Raw genomic sequence first — 19,238 nt, 5'->3', positions numbered from 1 at the left:
TTTGTTATTTGAATTTCTAATATAGTATTGAATAATGCTGATGATAGTAGGTTTGCTTTCCCCCTGATCTTATTGGAAAGGCTTTTTAGCTTTATTACCATTACAGATAATGCTTGCTGGTGGCTTTAGGTAGATACGTTTTTATCATTTTAAGGGAAAATTAATTTATAACTCTGCTTTCAAATGTTTTTTTTTTTTTGTTTTTTTTTTTTTTTGTTTGTTTGTTTTTGTTTTTTTAGGAATGAGTGCTGTATTTTATTAAACACGTTACTTTTGTTACTGATACAATCAATTGTGTTAATAGTTTTCCTCATGTTAAACCATTTTTGCAGTCATGGTATTATGTTATTGTCTCTTACTTTTTTATTTCATTTGTAGTCTAGTATTTTATTTAGAATTCTTACATCCATATTGATTGATAAAATTGATCTATAATTTTCTTCCTTTCTTTTTATTCCCCTTAGTTTGTTTCATAAAAGGATTTTGCTTATTATTCAAAATAATTTACTTAATATTAGAAGTTGTTGATTTTTAAATGTGGTGGAATTCATTTATAGGATTGGGGGTTGGGGATAATAATGTTTGAGTAATCAGAGTTAAATCACTTATCCAAAGTCACACAGCTAAGAAATGTCTGAGGGATTTAAATTCAGTTCTTTCTGACTCCAGGGCCTCTATCCATTGTGTTACCTACCTGCCCTGTTGAATTAATAATGTTTCAATTCATCTGGTCTTGGTGCTTTTTTTTCTTAGGAAATTCATTTATGGCCTGTTCAAATTTTTTTTTTTTCCTAAAGTAGATTTATTTAGTTATTCTATTTTCTCTTTCATTGCTCTACGCAGTTTTTATTTTTATACTCTTTCATTTCACTTAAATTGCCACATTTGTTGGCAGATAATTGGGCAAAATAATGCCTTATAATTGCTTTGATATCATCTTCATTAGTGCTGTATTCATCCTTTTCATTTTTAATATCAGTGATTTGGTTTTCTTACTTTTATTTGGGCTTTCTAACACTTAATTTTGTTAGCCTCAACTTTAATTTTTAGGATTTTCAATTTAGTGTTTAATTGGAAATCATTAATATGTTCTTTTTCCATGTTTTTATGAAATTTGTTGATGTTCCATTTCTCTATTTTATTGATATAAATATTTAGAGATTTTTTTCCTCTGGTTGCCACTTTTGCTACCTCTCATGTTTTGATATGTGGTCTCATTATTGTCATTCTTTTTGCTGAAGTTATTGATTGTTTAACCTACTCTTCTTTAAGATTAAGTTATTTAGTCTTCAATTATTTTTTAATCTTTTATTTTCATGGTCCATTATTGAATATAATTTTTATTGCACTATAATCTGAAAAGAATGCATTAACTTTTCTGCATTTCATTATATAGTTTTTATACCTTAAGGGATGCTTGATTTTTATAAAGTATTCTGCTACTAAGAAAAATCTTATTTATCTTATCTAATATTCTCTTCATCTTCTTGACTTTGTTAGATTTATCTCATTTAAAGAGGTTAAGTCCTTCCTATTTCTTCCCTGATTTTTTTTTTTTTTAACTTTTTACTTCTATCTGTAATTCATTTACCTTTTCCTTTAAAAACTTAGGTGCTATAACATTTGGTGCACTTGGTTTAATATTTATTTTGCTTAATTAAACTTGTTTTAACTTTGAGATAATGTTTTTTTTTTAAATTTGTCAACTGAAGTACAATAAATTTTATTCCAGCCTTTTATTTGAACTCTGTATTTTGAATGTGTTGTTTGTAAACAGCATGTTTTCAGATTCTGATTCTGATTTTTAATCTATTCTGCTGTTTCCCTTTTATAGGTGAATTCATCCCATTCACATTCTAAGTTATGACTATTTACAATGCAAAGTTATAATTACTAGTTGTTTATTTCCCTTAATCCAATTTTCTTCACTATTATCCTCTTTGTTGTTTTTTTGTTTTTGTTTTTTACTTTATATCTCATTAAATCTCTAATTTACTTATAACTACTACCTCCCTAAATCATTTCCTTTTAAAGAATCCCTTCCTTATCCTCTCCTGTAACCTCCTATTTCTTAATCTATCTTCTCCTCTAACAATCCCTCCCTAATCCTTTCCTCTCACTTCCTACTTTTTGTTTTAAATATAGATTTTTATTTTCAAAATTCATGCAAAGATAGTTTTTAGCATTCATCCTTGTAAAACCTTGTGTTCCAAAATTTTCTTCTTCCCAGAGATAGCAAATCCAATATATGTTAAACATGTACACATTTTCTAAACATTTCCACATTTATGCATCATGCACAAGAAAAAAAAAATTAAAAATTAGAAAGAAAAAAAAGCAAAATTGTGAAAGGGAAAATACCATTTTGTGATCCACATTTAGATCCTACGGTCCTCTTTTTGGATGCAGGTGGCACTTTCCATCACAAGTTTATTTGAATTTCTTAGAATCACCTTATTGTTGAAAAGAGCCAAGTCTCTAACAATTGATCATCTCATAATCTTATTATTGCTATGTAAAATGTTCTCTTGGTTACTCTCTTTGAAGAGGAAAACCCCAAAACTCTGAAAAATCCTTAAAAGAGAAAACCTCCTTGGTCTGCCTCAGGGAGGGGATTCCACTCTAAGTACAAACCTTTTCATCTTTATCTGTCTCAATCTGAAACCCATTGAATTCAATTCAAATTCTAACCCTGGCTGAAACCCAGCCCAGAGCCAACATGGAACTCCATGCACAAGCCCTCCTTCAGCTTGTAGCTAAAGTCTCCTATTATAAAAGAGCCAAGCTGGCTCTCTTTGCAGAGATCCCAAACATGGCAGCCTTATATCTGCCATGTCAAAGGATTTCTGCCCACTGGAACCACCTGGTTCTGGTGCCCTCCTCTCTTTACCTAACACCTTTTAACCTTACTTCCAAACCCCATGATAAACCTCTTTTATTAATCTAGGTTTTGGGGTCTGTAAATTCCTTTATAGGGGACTTTTGCGCCGCTACTAGACCCCATTTAACTCTGTATCCTTGTGCTGAATCCAAAGGGGATACAAGGGAGCTCTATTTGACTCCTTGTACCCCAAACCTGCCACTAGACCTCAATTAAACCTAGTTTCAATTATAAACCTCATCAACTTCACTTAGCATCAGTTCATGTAAATCTCTCCAGGCCTCTGTGAAATCATCCTGCTGATCATTTCTTATAGAACACTAATATTCCATAACTTATTCAGCTGTTCTTCAACTGATGAGCATCCAATCAGTTTTCAGTTCCTTGCTGCTACAAAAAGGGCTGCTGTAAACATTTTTTTCTAGGATATACTATAACATTTAATATGTATGGGAATGCCTGCCATCTAGGGGAGGGGTTGGAGGGAAGGATGGGGAAAATTCAGAACAAAAGGGAATACAAGGGATAATGTCATAAATAAATAAATAAATGAATGGAAATTACCTATGCATATGTACTGTCAAAAAATGTTATAATTAAAAAAATTAAAAAAAATTTTTTTTAAATAGAAGAATTTTATATCCTTTTAGATGTATGTGTTATTTTCTCTTTAATCCAATTTTGATAAGAATAAAGTTCCGGTACTACCTACCCTTCTTCCCCATCTGCTTCTGCTATAACAGTTCTTCCTTTTAGGTCTTTTCTATGTGAGATAATGGTTCCATTTTATCTTTTCCTCCCCAGTTTTATTTTTTAGAATCATCCCATCATATTCAGCTCAATCCCAAACCTCCTATAACTATATGTATATTTTTTTAACTACCCAAGTAATGGTAATATTCTTAAAAATACATATAATATTTTCCCATATAAGAATTAAACAATTTGACCATATTCAGTCCTTCATAATTAATTGTTCTTTAATATTTACCTTATGTTTCTTCTGGAATCTTACATGTCAAATTTTCTATTAAGTTATGATCTTTTTGTCACAAATACCCTAGAGTCTTAAATTCATTAAGTTACCATTATTTTTAATTCATCTTTGCTGGGTAATTATTCTTAGTTGCAAACCTTTGCTCTTGTTCTAAGCTCTGTTTTTGTTGTTGTTGTTTTGTTTTGCTTGTTTTTGTTTTTGTTTTCCTCTGAGGTCAAATTTGAACTCAGGTCCTTCTGACTTCAGGGTTGGTGCTCTATCCACTGTACCACCTAGCTGCCCCCTTTGGTCTTTTAATGTAGACGTTGCTAGATTTTATGTTATCTTGATTGTAGCTCTGTGTTATTTAACTTGATGGGATGTTTTGTTGGTTTATTTTTCTTGCTCTAAGATTTTTCCCTTGACCTGGAAGCTTTGAAACTGGGCAATAATATTCTTATGAGTTTTTGTTTTGATAGCTTTCAGGTGGTGATAGGCGGATTTTTTTTTTTTTTTCTCTTTCTATTTTACCCAGTCATTATAGAACTTCAGAGTAATTTTCCTTAATTTCTTGTAATATATCTAGAGACTCTGATCCTAACTTTTAGGGAGTCTTAACAATTTTTATATTTTGTTCTGTTCTATAGATCAATTATTTTTCTAAAAGAGATTTCACATTCTTTGCAGTTTTTTCATTCTTTTGACTAGTTTCATTGCATCTTATTGTCTCATAACATCATTAGTTTCTCCAATTCTATTTTTTTTTAAAGCATTTTCTTTCTTGAGTTTTTGGATCTCATCTTCCAGTTGGCTTTGTTTTTATAATTTTCTTGATTTTCTTGGATTGCTCATAATTTTTCCCCCTAATTTTTTCTGGACTTCTTTTATTTGATTTTTAAAATCCCTTTAAATTCTTCTAAGAACTCTCTTTGGGCTTGCAACCATTTGACCTTTTTCTTTGAGGTACTTCACTGTCTTCTGAGTTTATGAATTCATATCTTTTCTGTCCCCATAGTAGTTATCTATAGTTATCTATGGTGATTGGCTAATCACCTTAAGAAAATATTAATAGTTCATGTCAATGTCTGTTTTATCATTTTCCCAGGGTTTACTGTAACAAATTTATTTGATTAATTCAGGTTGGAGTTGCTCTATTTTGCAAGACTTCCATCTCATTTTCATTCTTCTAATTTGACCTTTCTTTCAGTAGAGAGCTGATGCAGAAAGGAATTCCTCATCAATAATCTTTAATATCATGCCCATTAAAATCTAACCATTTTTGTTTGATTTGAAGTTACTTTATATGTTTTGTATTACAATATGTATTGTATTTTGTATATGTTTTATATTATATTAGGACCTTTTTCTCAAGAAAAGTATTTAGGATTTGTGGATATGAAAATTAAAAGTATTTATGATTAGTGGGTATGAAAATTTTCTTTAAGCTTTTTGTGGTCTCAGTTCTTAAGAACCCTATTTTTAAACATTTTTCACCTTCCTTATCTATTACTTCCATATGCATTGAAATCCCTTGGAATTAAAGTTTATAATGATTGATTTTAGAGATTTTTATGAAATTTCGCTATCTCCTTAGTGGCAATAAATATTGATGCATGAGTTTCAGTTATTTTCATAGTAATGGTTTTTAAATGCTTATTATAAGCACTGCATGAATAAAAAATAATAAATGTCCCATTCAATAATGTTTGTTGTTGCTTTTGGATGCACAATAATACCAATTCCACCAGCTTCTTTTTTTAGCTGCAACTTTTGTCTTCTAGTTGGAAGATTTATGTGATTCATTTCTTGAAGTGGTATGTTCACTTGTTGATAAGTACACAAGGACCTTACATTTAACACCTATGTTAATGATTGTTTAGTCAAATCCTCTTCAGTCTTCACATTTACCTGCCCCTTTTCTTTACCACTTTGCCATCTTCACTTTAAAAATCCAAAAAATCTAATTTTGGATTTGTCTTTGTCTCAGGGATGTTTTTGGCTAAAGAATTTATCACTGAAATGGCAAACCTCTCTGGTGAGATGATGAATCTCATTGTGCTTTGTGTGATTATGGTAGCCATAGTAAGCTAAGGGGAGGCATGGCATCCAGTTTAAAGATAGTGATGATTGTGTTGTTCTATAATCAAATCACATACAGTTTTGTATTCTGTGTTGAATTTTAGAAATATAAACTTGATATTTGATTAAGTGGTTTATAATTGAGTAGGAACGTTGATATATGTTAATAATGAGCATCTTTTTTATATAAATAGATCAATTCTTTAATAAACATGATAATAAACTGAATTCTTCATTAAAAGTCTTGGAGTAGGAAACAGCTAGGTTGTGCCAGTAGGTCAGGCGGACCTGAGTTAATATCCATTCTCAAAACTTGAAACTTAATGGTTGTGTGACTCTGGGAAAGCCATTTAATTTTTTTGTGCCTTCTCTCTGACCTCCTCCCAAAAGAAAAGAAAAGAAAAAGTTTGGTAAAGAGAAGGGGAAAAGAAGTGAATCTGTTGAACCTGAACTTTATTTGATTTAAGGAAGCTGAAGCAACTAATCATAAGCTGTTGTTTTGTTTTGTTTTGTTTTTCTCCCCAGGAGGACTATTTTGGAGATTTTACAGATTCCAGTGAAGAAGAGTTGGTGGATAGAGAACATACTATGCAATCTCCTTTAGAAAATGGCACATCTGAGTCTCTGAATACTTCTAACTCTTCTGAAGGGAAAGAAGAAAGTAGAAAAGTTATAGAACAAATTGAACCAGATCTTGGAACCCAGGATCCAGTGAATCTGGAAATGAATGAAGAAACAGCTATTGGGTGTGATATTTTACCAACAGGATTAAAATTCAAGGGTAGTAAACCTAATTCAAAAGAAATGGAGATGCCTTTTTCATGTGCTAACCCATTACTCCATAAAGAACATCATGCAGTATCAAATGAAAATATAAAAGATGAAAATAAATATGTCTTAGATAAAGGTGGTATATCACAAGATGACAAAGAAGGAAATGTCACACCACTGCAAAATAAAAGAGCAACCTTTAGAGTTCCCCATATACCCACTGAAACTGAGTGTTTACATACGATATCTGATGACCTAATGCAAGTGACAGAAAATGCTGAATTGAATGAAGAAATATGTAATTCTTTGCTTAGCCAGGAAAAGTTAGTTGTACAAGTTACATCTGAAGAAAAAATCTCATTGCCAGGACCTGAATCACACAAATTAGAATTTTCTAAACAAATATCTGTTAACGGATTCACCTCTAAAAATGAAAAAATGCTCATGGTTTCTGAACATTTGCAAGAAATAACTAGAGAATTGCCTGGAAAAGAAGCAAAAGAAATGCAAGGATTTAATAAACAGAATCCTTCTGAATCCAAACAAGATGTACTCATTATGATGGATACAAGTGAACTTGATGTCAAGACAGATGTTCTCTCTTCTCCCCATGTCATGTCATCTAATTGTAGTAATCCTCAGTTCTCTTTTGATTTAGGATATAATAATGAGGTTTCTTGGAAATTCAATGGACAGTGTACTTTAATTGAAGTTGTAAATACGGACTTTTTAAATGAGACTGTTCCAAATCAACTCCATTGCGCAGAACAAAAATCCTGTGAAACAATGCATAATATTTCAGATACAATAGATAAGCATTCTGAATCTACAGATTATTCTAAAGAAGAATATAATGTTGAGAAAAACATACATGCTTTGAGCCCTAATTCGGCAACACCCATGCCTACTGGTCAAATCAGCAGAGACACAAAATGTTCTGATGAATCAAAAGACATGGCTAATACCTATGTGGTTGATCAGGCAACATTTGAAAAAGACACAGGAGATAAACAATGTGAAACTGAAAAACCAAGACTTGAGCTTAGTACAACTAAATCAGATGATTTAATTTCCACACCATTTCAGAGTGACTTGGTAAAGAGAGATCATCATTTAGATATAAGTACTTCATGTCATAATATAGATGCTGGTATGCTTATAGACAAAGAATATGAAGGAAGTCCAGAAGCTAAACTCAGCTGTGAACAAGAAGATAATAAGCAATTACAGACAGAAACTCCTGTTATAGAAAATGTTCTGTCATCACCCAAATTGGATTCTCATAGAAAGGAAGCAAATCCAATAGCATTTACTTTTAATAACCAGGTCTCGATTATTTCTGAGCAGTTGAAATCTGAAGAGCTCCAGGTTACCAACTTGAAAGATCTTGAGTCTCATGTTAAAGAGAGCACTTTGACACCTGATAATACTTACACTGAAACTGAACATATGTCATCTAAAGCAGAATATATTGACAAAGAGAAATGCCAGTTGCTAAAAGTCAAGCAAATAGAGGCAGTAAACTGCTCCTCAGCAGAAGATTCTGCTTCCTGGATAACAACAGATTTAAACTGTTTTAGTGAATCTTTATTAGTAGAAAATTCTCATTATGAGACAATTAGAAAACTATCAACCAGATCTGAAGAGATATCCCTCCAGAGCCAGAAGAGTAATGTGTCAGAAGCAGAGAAAAAACAAGATCTGCAAAATCAAGGTCATCTTGGTACCATGAGTGCTAAAGAGGAATTCTCTCCATCCACAAATATTTCACTTCCAGATGATTTAACCACAGAAGAAATTTGCTCAGGAGATGCTTCTATATCAGATTTAGAAGTCTTAATTACACCCTTGGACTCTGTGTCTCTTAAAGTTCAACAAGTTCAGAAAGAGAGAACTCCTGGGAATATTTGTTTGAACTCTTATATGAAAGAAGAATGTGCTTTCCCTTTATCCCTAACCAAAAAAAATGAAAATGAGACCCAAGTTAGCCTAAATATACTTAATGACATTGTACAGTGCTATATGGGTAGTCCAGAAGACACAAAACATGGTTCTGAACATGAGATGTATGATCAGATTAGTTATGATAGTAAAAGTAAAAATGAAACTGTAACTAACCACGAAACCAAAGAGCAAAATTTCAACAAAGAACCACAAATGCAAACAGGAAAAACTAATACTTATAAAGATGCTCATGCATGTATGAAAAGAAGAGGCTCTTTAGACATAGAGAATTTGACATCAGCCCTGAAAGATTTTAATTTAAGTACTGTTTCTGAGACAAATGGATTTTCTACATCAGAGATATTTAAGCTTCTCGAAAATAGTCAGTCACAGGATTGTACTTCAAGGAACTCTGTTTCAGAATGTTTTGACAAAGTATTGGCAAACAAGGAAATGAAAAACAAACTAAAAATAGGAAAAGTATCTGAAGAAAACTTGAGAAAACACTCTTGGGTAAAAACTCATGAAGTTTCCAAAGAAACAAGTGATTCAGAAGAAGAATGTAATCGTTTAAGAAAGGTTAAGTGTGCAAGTCAGTTTACCTATTGCTTACTAGGGGAAACCACTAAGACTTACACCAAAGATATACCTGGTATTGAAAACTTTTGTAAAGATTCTCATACTAAATCTCCTGATGTTTCCTTTCTGAACACACGTAACAGTATTATAGCTGGATGTTTGAAAGAAAAATCTCTTTCCTATAAAATAATTAAGCCTTCATCAGACATAAAACAATCATCACTGATTCTAGATTTTGATGCTGAAAAAAAGTCGTGTACTGATAGGTTTGTTAATGAAAACACTCAAAGAAAAGAACATATAGAATATTCAGATGCAGCCAAAGGAAGAAATGATAGTAAAGATGCCACAGAAATGGAAAAAGTTGGGAAAAGTGCCATTGACCAAAATACTGGAAATTCTAAAGAAGGTATGTTGCTCCATCGTACATCTAGGCTGAATCCAGAAATTGTAAATGGGTATGGAAAACATGATAATTTGAATTTAAGTATCAAAGAATCTGAAGATTGGATGATTACAAAGGATGGAAATATCCAGTCAAGCATGGACCAAATTGTAGTGCATGAAATTCCTGAGGCAGTCTCTAGAGTACAAGCTATTCTTTCTGGAGATATCTTAGAAGATGCACTTGATCCTCTTGCCTCTACTGAATACACACCAAATTCTGAACAAAATCAGAGTGACTCCCCATCTAATGAATATTATGATGACGATCCTTTATCCACACAGAAAGATGGTTCAAAGAATGGTCAAAATGGTATCTTTGATAAAGACACGCTGTGGAATTCATCTATGTGTGATGTAAATTTTGACTCTCAAGAAAATAATCAGACTTCAGAATCCCCAAGTATTTCCTTAGATAGCACTGATACTTTAGAACTTGAGCCATTTGTTGATTTAGTCAATCAAAATAAGCGTGGGTCAAAAATGTCAAACCAAGAATCATCACATAAACTGACAAAAGCTTTAGCGAAATCTAAAGCTGAAGTTAAGCAGTGCAAAGCTTCTAAAAAGTCTTCAAGGGTAAAAAGCAAAGCAAAAATTCAACACAGTCACTTAGCTCAGCCAGTTTTGGCAACTGCTGATACTTCTACACCAACAAAATGTTCTCCTGATACTCTGAGTAAAATAAGGCAAGAGATGGGGCCACCTTTGCCTCCTTTGCTTGCACCATTGCTTGCAACACCCCCAAGGACTCTGCATCCAGTTTCCCCTCTAATGTCAACTTCTAGTCAGTCTTCTCTAACTTCACCACTTGATGATCTGATTTCCCCATTGCGTGATACACCAGTCCCTCCACTGATGTCTCCATTGTCTGATGATCCACGGTACAAGTCTCCTATGCATAGTACTCCATCTCCTTCAGATGCATCTGCCAGTCAGAGAATCTTATCATCTCCTTTGCAATTTTGTGCTGCCACACCAAAGCATGCACTTCCTGTGCCTGGAAGGCTTCCTCCATTGGCAGTTGGCAATAATACTGCACTAGGAGGACCCCAGGAAAACTCTGTAAAAATCCTTGATACCATGTATCCAGAGTTGTCTGCCAGGGCAAGGACACTTAACATTCTTAAAGGGAATATTCAGCTGAATAGATGTCCTCCAGCAGATTGTAAAAATTTACCCGGGCCTGTGAATAATATTACAGGATTCAAAGCAATCACTTCTGCTTCAACTGCTTTTGTTAAAACAGGAAGCACTTCTAATACTGAATGTGATCAAGGTAAACTAAAAGATTTTGAGCCTGAGCTTACAAGTTTCCAGAGTCATGGTGGGAAAAGACCTTTGGTACCATCAACCATATTAAGGAGTGCAAAGAGGTTACGTCTAGACAGTGAGTCACCAAAATTGGAGATTAAGGTAGATGCACCAGAAATCATTAAGGCTAGTTCTCCTCAAGCTGAAAATGTCATGACACATGATGATGAGAATTCTTCTGTTCAGGAACTGACAGACAACACTGTTGGAGAATTATCTTCGACTTTACAGGAACATAAAGAGTCACATGATAACAACATGAGTAATGTCCTGAAAAAGATTGCCGAGTCATCTTTTGATTTGTTACCTGTCATCCGAAGTCATGTGCATGTAGGAAATGTTTCAAAAAAGCCAGTCATGAGAGATCAAGAGAAAGAAGTTGTTTGTGAATTTAGTACCACAAAGAAGGTATGTAGTTTGATCTAGTGTATATATTGTATATAATTATTATATTTGTATTGAAAATCAACAGGTTGCAAAAGTCTTTTTAAAATTTTTTGTTTTAAGAATTGCTAGCCCCATAAAATATGGTACCACATAATTGCTTTATTTAGCAGTTACTACACATTCAACTTTGCTGTAAGATTTTGGAGGACTAGTAGCTTCTTTTGGAAAATATCTCAAATTTAATGTTATTTTCAAAGCAAGCAAGTATATTTAATCTTAAGCCATTTTGTTATAATCAATAGCCTTTGTTTAGAGAGCCTATTGTAACATAATAAGTTACATAATTAATTGCATAATATAAAAATGTTACATAGTAAGTAAAGGAAGCAAGAAAAAGTAGGTTCACATTCTTTCTTTTAAACATGTTAATTATGTAACCATAAACAAGTAAGTAACTTCAGCTTTTCAGAGTTCCAGCAACTACAATATAGATGATTTGCTGATCTGCTTCAGTGTGGGGTTCCTTACATTAGTGGATACACACACTTATATAGTGTCATCTAAAAGAAAAGGCATTAGCAATGGGTGGAAGAGAAATTTCCCAGGGAGAACATCACAGTCCTGGAGTCAGCCAGTGAAAAGGCTTTATAGGGTCAGGAGATGCTGTGTCCTACATGAGGCACAGCAAAAATGCTAGTGTGGCTGGCATGCAAAGTGTGTCAAGGAAAGTAAAATATAAAAATGTTGGAAAAATAGAAAAGATTGTGAATAGCTTTAAAAGGCTTGAGAGAACTTTTTATTTATTCCTGGAAGCAAAGATGAGCCATTCCAGTTTATTAGGTAAAGGGGAGACTTAGTTAAACTTGAATTGTAAGAAGATCACTTGGTAGCTGTGTGGAAGATAAATTAGAATGGAGAGAGACTTCCTTAAGATGAGGGGAATCAAGCAGTAGGTATTGCAGTAGTCTATGTGTTATGATGAGACCCTGGAGCAAGATTCAAAAGTGTGAGTGGAAAGAAGAGGGATGTGTATGAGAGATGAAAAGGTAATTCATGTCAACAATTATTTTTTAAGTACTTATTGTGCTACAGGCTTTATGTTAAGTGCTAGGGATACAAAAAAAAAAAAAAACCCAAAAGGCAAAAACCAATCTGTTCTCAAAAACCTCACAGTCAGATGAGGAGACAATATGTAAGCAACTATGTACAGACAAGGTGTATGTATATAGGATGAATTAGAGATAATCTTAAGGAAATCTTAAGATTAAAGAGGTTTGGTTTGGTTTGGTTTCATTGGCAGAAGACCAAAGACTTTGATGAGTGGAGGGAAATAGAAATAAGGAGGAAGGAGGGTTCTGGTCCTTGGGGACAATCAGTAGGAGATGTACATTGTCAAGAGATAGAGTATATTGCAAGAGAAACATCGAGACCAGTAAATATCAAGGAGACCAGTAGCACTGTATTGCAGACTGTAGAGGGGAATAAAATATAATAAGATTGGAGAGTAGGAAAAGACTAGGCTATGATGCTTTAATAGCTAAATAGGATTTTAGATTTTATCTTATAAATGATAGATAAGGAACCACAAGTTTATTGAACAGATGGATGACATAATCAGACCTTCACTTTGGAAAAATCCAATTTTGTAGCTTAATGGAGGATAAATTAAGACTGGAAAGAAACTTGAAGCTAAGGCAATTGAGGTTAAGTGACTTGCCCAGGGTCATAAGCTAGGAAGTGTTAAGTGTCTGAGGCCAAATTTGAACTCAAATCTTCCTGATTTCAGGGCTGGTTCTCTATCCACTGCGCCATTGAGCTGCCCTGATAGATCTTTATAATATAGGTGTATATACATATACAAGACAGAGAGATCATTCTCCATCTTAATGTGTATGTTGTGAACATAGAATTGACAGGCCTTGCCAACAGATTGGACTTGGAGATAAGAAAGAAGAACTGAGGATGCCAAAATTTCACAACAGCTTAAGTATATGAGCTCAGTATTAATAAGAAGTCCAGGAAGACAACAAGATTGCAAACCTGGATTACTAAGAAGCTGTTGTTGCCTTCAGCAGGAGTAGAGAAGTTGAAAAGATCAGAGGATTTGAAAAGACACATATTCAGTTTTAGACATGTTTGACTTTTAGATTTTTACAAGACCACCAGTTAACATGATCAGTAAGAGAATAAAGATCAATAAAGACATTAGGGCTGGACTGTAAACAGATCTGAAAAGCATTGTCATGAAGTCCGTAAGATAAAACGGAACCACCATTGTAATAATTACAGATGGAAAGGAGAAAGCCAAGAATAGACTCTTGTGGAACATTAGTGGTAAGTGGTTTAACTTGTATGAAAATACAGCAGAGCAAACTGAAAAGGAGCAGAAAAATAGGTAGGAAGAGACCAGTGCATTGTTTTCTTTGAGATCTTTGGAAGGGATTTGCTGAAGATATTGTATTAGTCACCAGCATTTATATTTTTTTCTTTTTTCAAAAATATTTCCTAGAAACAAAATAGTTTTGAATATTTACATTAAGATATAAAATGGTTTCTAAAAGTAATATTCTTTTAAAACACATTGAAGATTTATATCACCAGCATCATAACAGGCCTTTGGAGATTATCTTTTAAATACAAAACAAAAAGTTTCTTTAATATCACCTTTGTGTTACAGATTTTATTAGTTTTCTTTTATCTCTTTATGAAAAAGGACAATAGGATTTGTCAGTGTAACTTTTAAGAGTAAAATGAATAAAAAATAGCAAACCATATGAGATTTTATGTTAAAAAAAATTGCATGACCTATAAGGTTCTATCTAAACGTAAGTTATTAATAGCACCATTATCATTGTATTTGATAATCAATGGATCTCATGAAATAGTGTGATTTTTAAATTCAGAACTCTGGAGGTAGAGGAGTTGTCATGAGCTATCCAAATGTGAATCCTAACAGATAGTACTTTTGTGACCATGGACAGTTCATGGAACCTCTGATTAGTCTACTCTTATCATCTCTAAAATGGTAATAATTATATTTGTATGATCTATTTCACAGAGTTGTGAGAATCAAATAAGATTTACAATTGCCAGTACTATACAAAGTCTATTGTTATTAACAATAATTATCTTAATTAATGCTCTAAAAAGGGTATTGTCTAAGAAAGTAAGGAAACTGAGGAAACAGAAAATGTAAGAGTCTAAATAAAAAGTAGATAGGTAAGAATGATCAACTTCAAAAAGTAGTAGGCAAGCCAGAATTTTGATTCCTGATATCTCAAATAATATTAGAATCCATAATACTTGATTTTGCTTTTGTTTTTAGGTAAGATTTTGTTATAATGCCCATTCAGAACCTGTTTTCCTGAAAGATATGAAAACTTTAAAAAAGATTTTGGTTCTGTATCACTGAAAATACATTATTTCCATATTTTTGGCATTTGTGTAAATATTTATATATTTTTTCCTAAATAGTATTACACATTTATAAGAATCTAAGGCATGATACTATTTATTATTTGGATTCATAGGTAGAAAGCCGGAATGACCTTAAATGTCATCTAATTTAACTCCTTAATTTTTCAGTGTATAAATAAAACCCAGAAAGTTGAAATGATTTTTCATGGCCTCCCATATGTAGTATAACTGAGGAAATAAAGTCTAAATAAACAATACAATTTATTGGTAAAACATGCAGTTGCAAAACATTGGGTTCAGAGCCTTCATAAGCACAAAAGATACCAAGCAAAGAAATCACAAGGATTTTATAATGATGGGAGTACAAAAACAGAAAAGGCATTTTACAGCACACAAAAATAGAATAGGTTGTAATTTCATGGTTGATAAAAGTAGAACAGGAATAGGATTGATTGTGTCATCCTGTTTCTTATTGGTGGTAAAGACTGGGACTTTTCCAGGTCCTGGGGATACTGATTGATTGTAACCACCTGAACTCTGCAGAACAGGTAGAGGTACAATAATAGCTGAATGATATGATTTGATGTGATATATGATATGATATACAGGAAAACTAAAATTTAACTCAGGAAAACAAAGCTTAACTCAAAACAGATAAACACAATGTTGGCAATGATAACAGATTGAATAGGTTTGGTTCTCTAATTGCTGCTTACACATCATTTGGCTAATTTATTTACTCTTGAGATTTTGTGTTTAATTTTTTTTATCATTTAATTATTCTTAAGTCTTTACTGAATACATGTGCGAGTAATAAATTGCTTTTACATTTTTAATACAGCACTTAGCACAGCCTTTGCTTCATGCTATTCTCTCTGAATTGAAAATTCACAAGACTTCCTTGGATTACACTTACATTCATGCGCTCTGCAGAGTTTATGTCGGAATATGTCGGCAACTGGGAGACTTGGAAAGAGCCAGACTATTTTGCTATGACTTACTTAAGGAAGGTATGTTGATATACTTAAGTAACACTGTCTTGGAAATATTCTCTCAGTCAAGTAAGAACCTCCTATATTCTTAGTCCTAAGTACTAGAGAAACAAATATGAATAAAAACAAAGGCAGTCCCTGCCCTCAAGGAGCTTATCTTATAATGGCAAATGTAAAACTAAAAAGGGAGCCAAAAAGACTAGAGTAGGGGATGGGTGGGAGGGACTTGGCCCAAAGGGACAAGAGATAGAATTCTTGTGAAGGCCAATAGCAGTGTTAACTCTTGGAAAATATGGAAAACTGTGCTGAACCTCTTTTTTAAATGAAGGCCCTAGAAACTGGCTTTGCCTTCCCAGAGTGCAATCAGTGAGGCAGAGGGCATTGATGAGATGTGAAAATCAGGCAGTTTCAGTTTTGCAGAATAATGATATGCCCCAGTGACGAGTTTCCAAGAGAGGGAAAGCAGAATGAAGAGATGCAGAAAAGTTCAAAAGTGGAACAGCTGGTGGGAATTGGATAGGTTTCTTTATATTTTATTTTTTTTATATTTTGTTATTTTTATATTTTATATTTTATTATTTTATATTTTATATACATTTATATTTTGCTTTTTATTTTGTTCTAGGAATATATTTATATAATTTATTTATACCGCTTTCATATTGTATATTTGTAAAGGGGTATAAACTTATTCCAGATTTTTACCTAGCAGATAATGTCCAGCATTTAAATGCATACATACTACATTAGCATAGTTTATATTTAGGTGAATGTTACTCACCACTCTGGTCTTATTGGTTTGGCTTTCTTTTGTTCGTACATTTAGGAAACAATGTGCTTGACCTAAAGTAATGATACTCCATTTGAAGCACAAGTCAAATTAAAATGTTTTATCACCCATCAAGAGAGAAGCCTATAATCACTTAAGTTTCCCAGTCTTCAATTTTCCACATTTGTAAAATTGAACAAGATGGCCTCTGAGGATTCTTCCAGTTCTAAATCTATGACCCTATAATGTAATAAAATGAAGATTTTAGATAAGAAATTAGAAATGCCTACCCAGTGATGAAGAAAAGAAATGATCTGGCCTTGAGTTATTCTTTCATCAATGATTGCTTGACACCTGCTCTACCCATAATGGCTTTATTATTTATCAGATTATTAAAAATGGCCTGGATCATATAATCTACAATAAAGTATCTAGAAGATTTTTGATAACTAACTAAAATATGCTATATGAATGTAAGGTTTGGGTATTTTATTCCAAAAATATAATTTCTTTTTACCAAGATTTATCTTCTTCATGTCTCAAAGCAATCTCTAGGGCCAGTATAAATTCAGGTGAAAACAAACCATTTGTCCATGATTGTAATAGCCCTTTGAATGAAGCTGCCGTGTTTAACTGCTTCTGACTGCCAGTGTGAATTAAAATAGACATCTGAATGCTTTAGCTATAGATGCAATGTAAGTTGTCCATCTCAAGACTCTTTCTGTTTGTTTTGTGTGAGTTTTATAAAGAACGCTTGCATATGTTACTTGTTCATTGTGAAACTTATAATATTCATATTTTCTAGAATTATAATACCTTTTTGCTTCTTATTTTTTCTTTTGTCCTTTCTAAAAGTGCTCTTATGAAATTTTTTAACATTAAGGTAAATTAAAATTTTCTTTTGTAAATTTTAGTATCCAACTTGAGCATAAAAGAACCCAAGTTGGAAATCCCTGGGTTCAATCTTTAAAATATAAATAATTACTAATATATTTTATCTTGATTGTTTTTGTAGCAAAATTTTCATTCCAGTATGAATACTGACATATCTCCTTAATCTATATGTATAAGTGGCAAGCTAATTCTCCTTTTGTTTTAAAGAAAGATAATTAAAGATGAATTTCCCCCTTTATTCCATCTAAATGCAAATTTAAATGATTTTAACTTCCCCTGTGCATACACCAGATTTACTTTGGAGACAGATTTTTTTTTAAAGCAAATTATCCTTTAAATAATTTTATTTCCTACTGTACTAAAAATATCATTCCAAAAGAGTCTTTTTGAAAAAAAATTGGAAAAGCTTCCGTATTATCTAGGCCTTTGTACAGAAGTGCATTGGTGAGAAGAGAAGAGAATTTGGTACCCTTTTGTATTGTGAAAAATTTGGTTTTCATCTTTTTAGGATCTGAAACATATTTTTGAAGGGAAAGTTAGGCATTTTTGTACTAGACATTTTAGAATAGAATATGATCTATGAAAAGTAGTTCTGGGCATTTCGTGGTATAGCAGCAAATGATGCTAATTTTGAAGTCCAGGGCTTGAATTTAAGTCCCTTCTCAGCTTGCTTATCTTAGTGACTCAGGTCAGTCATTATCTAAGTTCCCTCATCTCTAAAATGACAGGGTTGTACTAGATAATTTATGAAGGTCTATCCCTAGTTTATGAATATCTTTTGAGAAATGCAGAAAATAATTACAAACTTCCCAATGTCCATTTTCTTAGAAGACATGTCTTTTTAAAACCGGTTTCAATGGACTTTTTGTTTTATGATTTTATAAGTCAGACTTTAAAAGTAATCCTCAGATTTTTGCTTTTGCTTTTGCCATTTCTAAATCTGTTTATTTTACATAATCTAAAAATGAGATTGTTTGATCATAATGAACTGAAACTTAAAAAATACATCTGGTTGGGGGCAGCTAGGTGGTATAGTGGAATAGAGCACCAGCCCTGAAGTCAGGAGAACTTGAGTTGAAATCTGGCCTCAGACACTTAACAATTCCTAACTGTGTGACCCTGTGTGACTTGATCTCAGTTGTCTCAGCCAAAAGAAAATAAAAAATCTGTTTTCATAAGTATAGAGAGAGTTTATTTTCCAACTTTCTTCAAAGTGAAGATAATTAAATCAATTTCTCTGCCCCATCACCTCCATCTTAGACACACCTTTCTTTCAAGATTAAACTCATGAAATCTTTTCTGATTTCCTCTTCCCCAAACACTTCTCCCCACCACCTCCATGCTATTCTATCAATAACACTATTATTTATTATTATAATAATTATTAATATTAATTATTTATGTGTCTGTTATTTCTTCTGATAGCATATATAATTGTTGAGGTCATTTTTTTGTCTGTTTCTCCAGCAGCCAGCAGTGTATGATCCATGGTGCTAAGTATATTACAGTACATTAAATGCTCTAGTTTAATTACTTCTCACTCATGTTTCCCTTGTGTATGCACCAGATTTACTTTGAAGACAAATTAGGCTGCATTCTACTTTGTCTAAATGTGGTTTAAGTTCCTGCATCAATTTATTTAAGCAAATTGACTTTTTGAAATTTCTTTTCATTTTTAAGAGAAAAGTTTATTTAAAAGAAAAGATTGCCTAAGATTGGGGGAGGGGAGGTGTCTTAACGCTAAATCCTGTGTGCTAGCAGAAAAAAAAAAAAAAAAAAAAAAGGAAAATT

The 19,238-nt window shown here is 32.7% G+C and overlaps 1 protein-coding gene across 3 annotated transcripts in view; it reads left to right on the top strand.

The window, feature by feature from the left end:
• The window catches only part of ICE1 (interactor of little elongation complex ELL subunit 1), a 74,630-nt gene that overhangs the window by 39,801 nt on the left and 15,591 nt on the right, over positions 1-19,238 (top strand). For 2 of the 3 annotated variants that reach the window (XM_074279148.1, XM_074279149.1), the window contains exons 13-14: positions 6,462-11,396; positions 15,634-15,802. In XM_074279148.1, the coding sequence (XP_074135249.1) occupies positions 6,462-11,396; positions 15,634-15,802 (5,104 nt within the window). Of the gene's footprint in view, positions 1-6,461; positions 11,397-15,633; positions 15,803-17,098; positions 17,249-19,238 lie in introns of all 3 variants that reach the window. The other variant, XR_012484379.1, reaches the window with a different exon arrangement.

The sequence above is a fragment of the Sminthopsis crassicaudata genome, chromosome 1, assembly GCF_048593235.1.
Source record: "Sminthopsis crassicaudata isolate SCR6 chromosome 1, ASM4859323v1, whole genome shotgun sequence".
In the NCBI taxonomy this organism is placed as follows: domain Eukaryota; kingdom Metazoa; phylum Chordata; class Mammalia; order Dasyuromorphia; family Dasyuridae; genus Sminthopsis; species Sminthopsis crassicaudata.
Note: the sequence above shows the minus strand (reverse complement) of the source record. Positions and strands in the feature narration are given on the sequence as shown.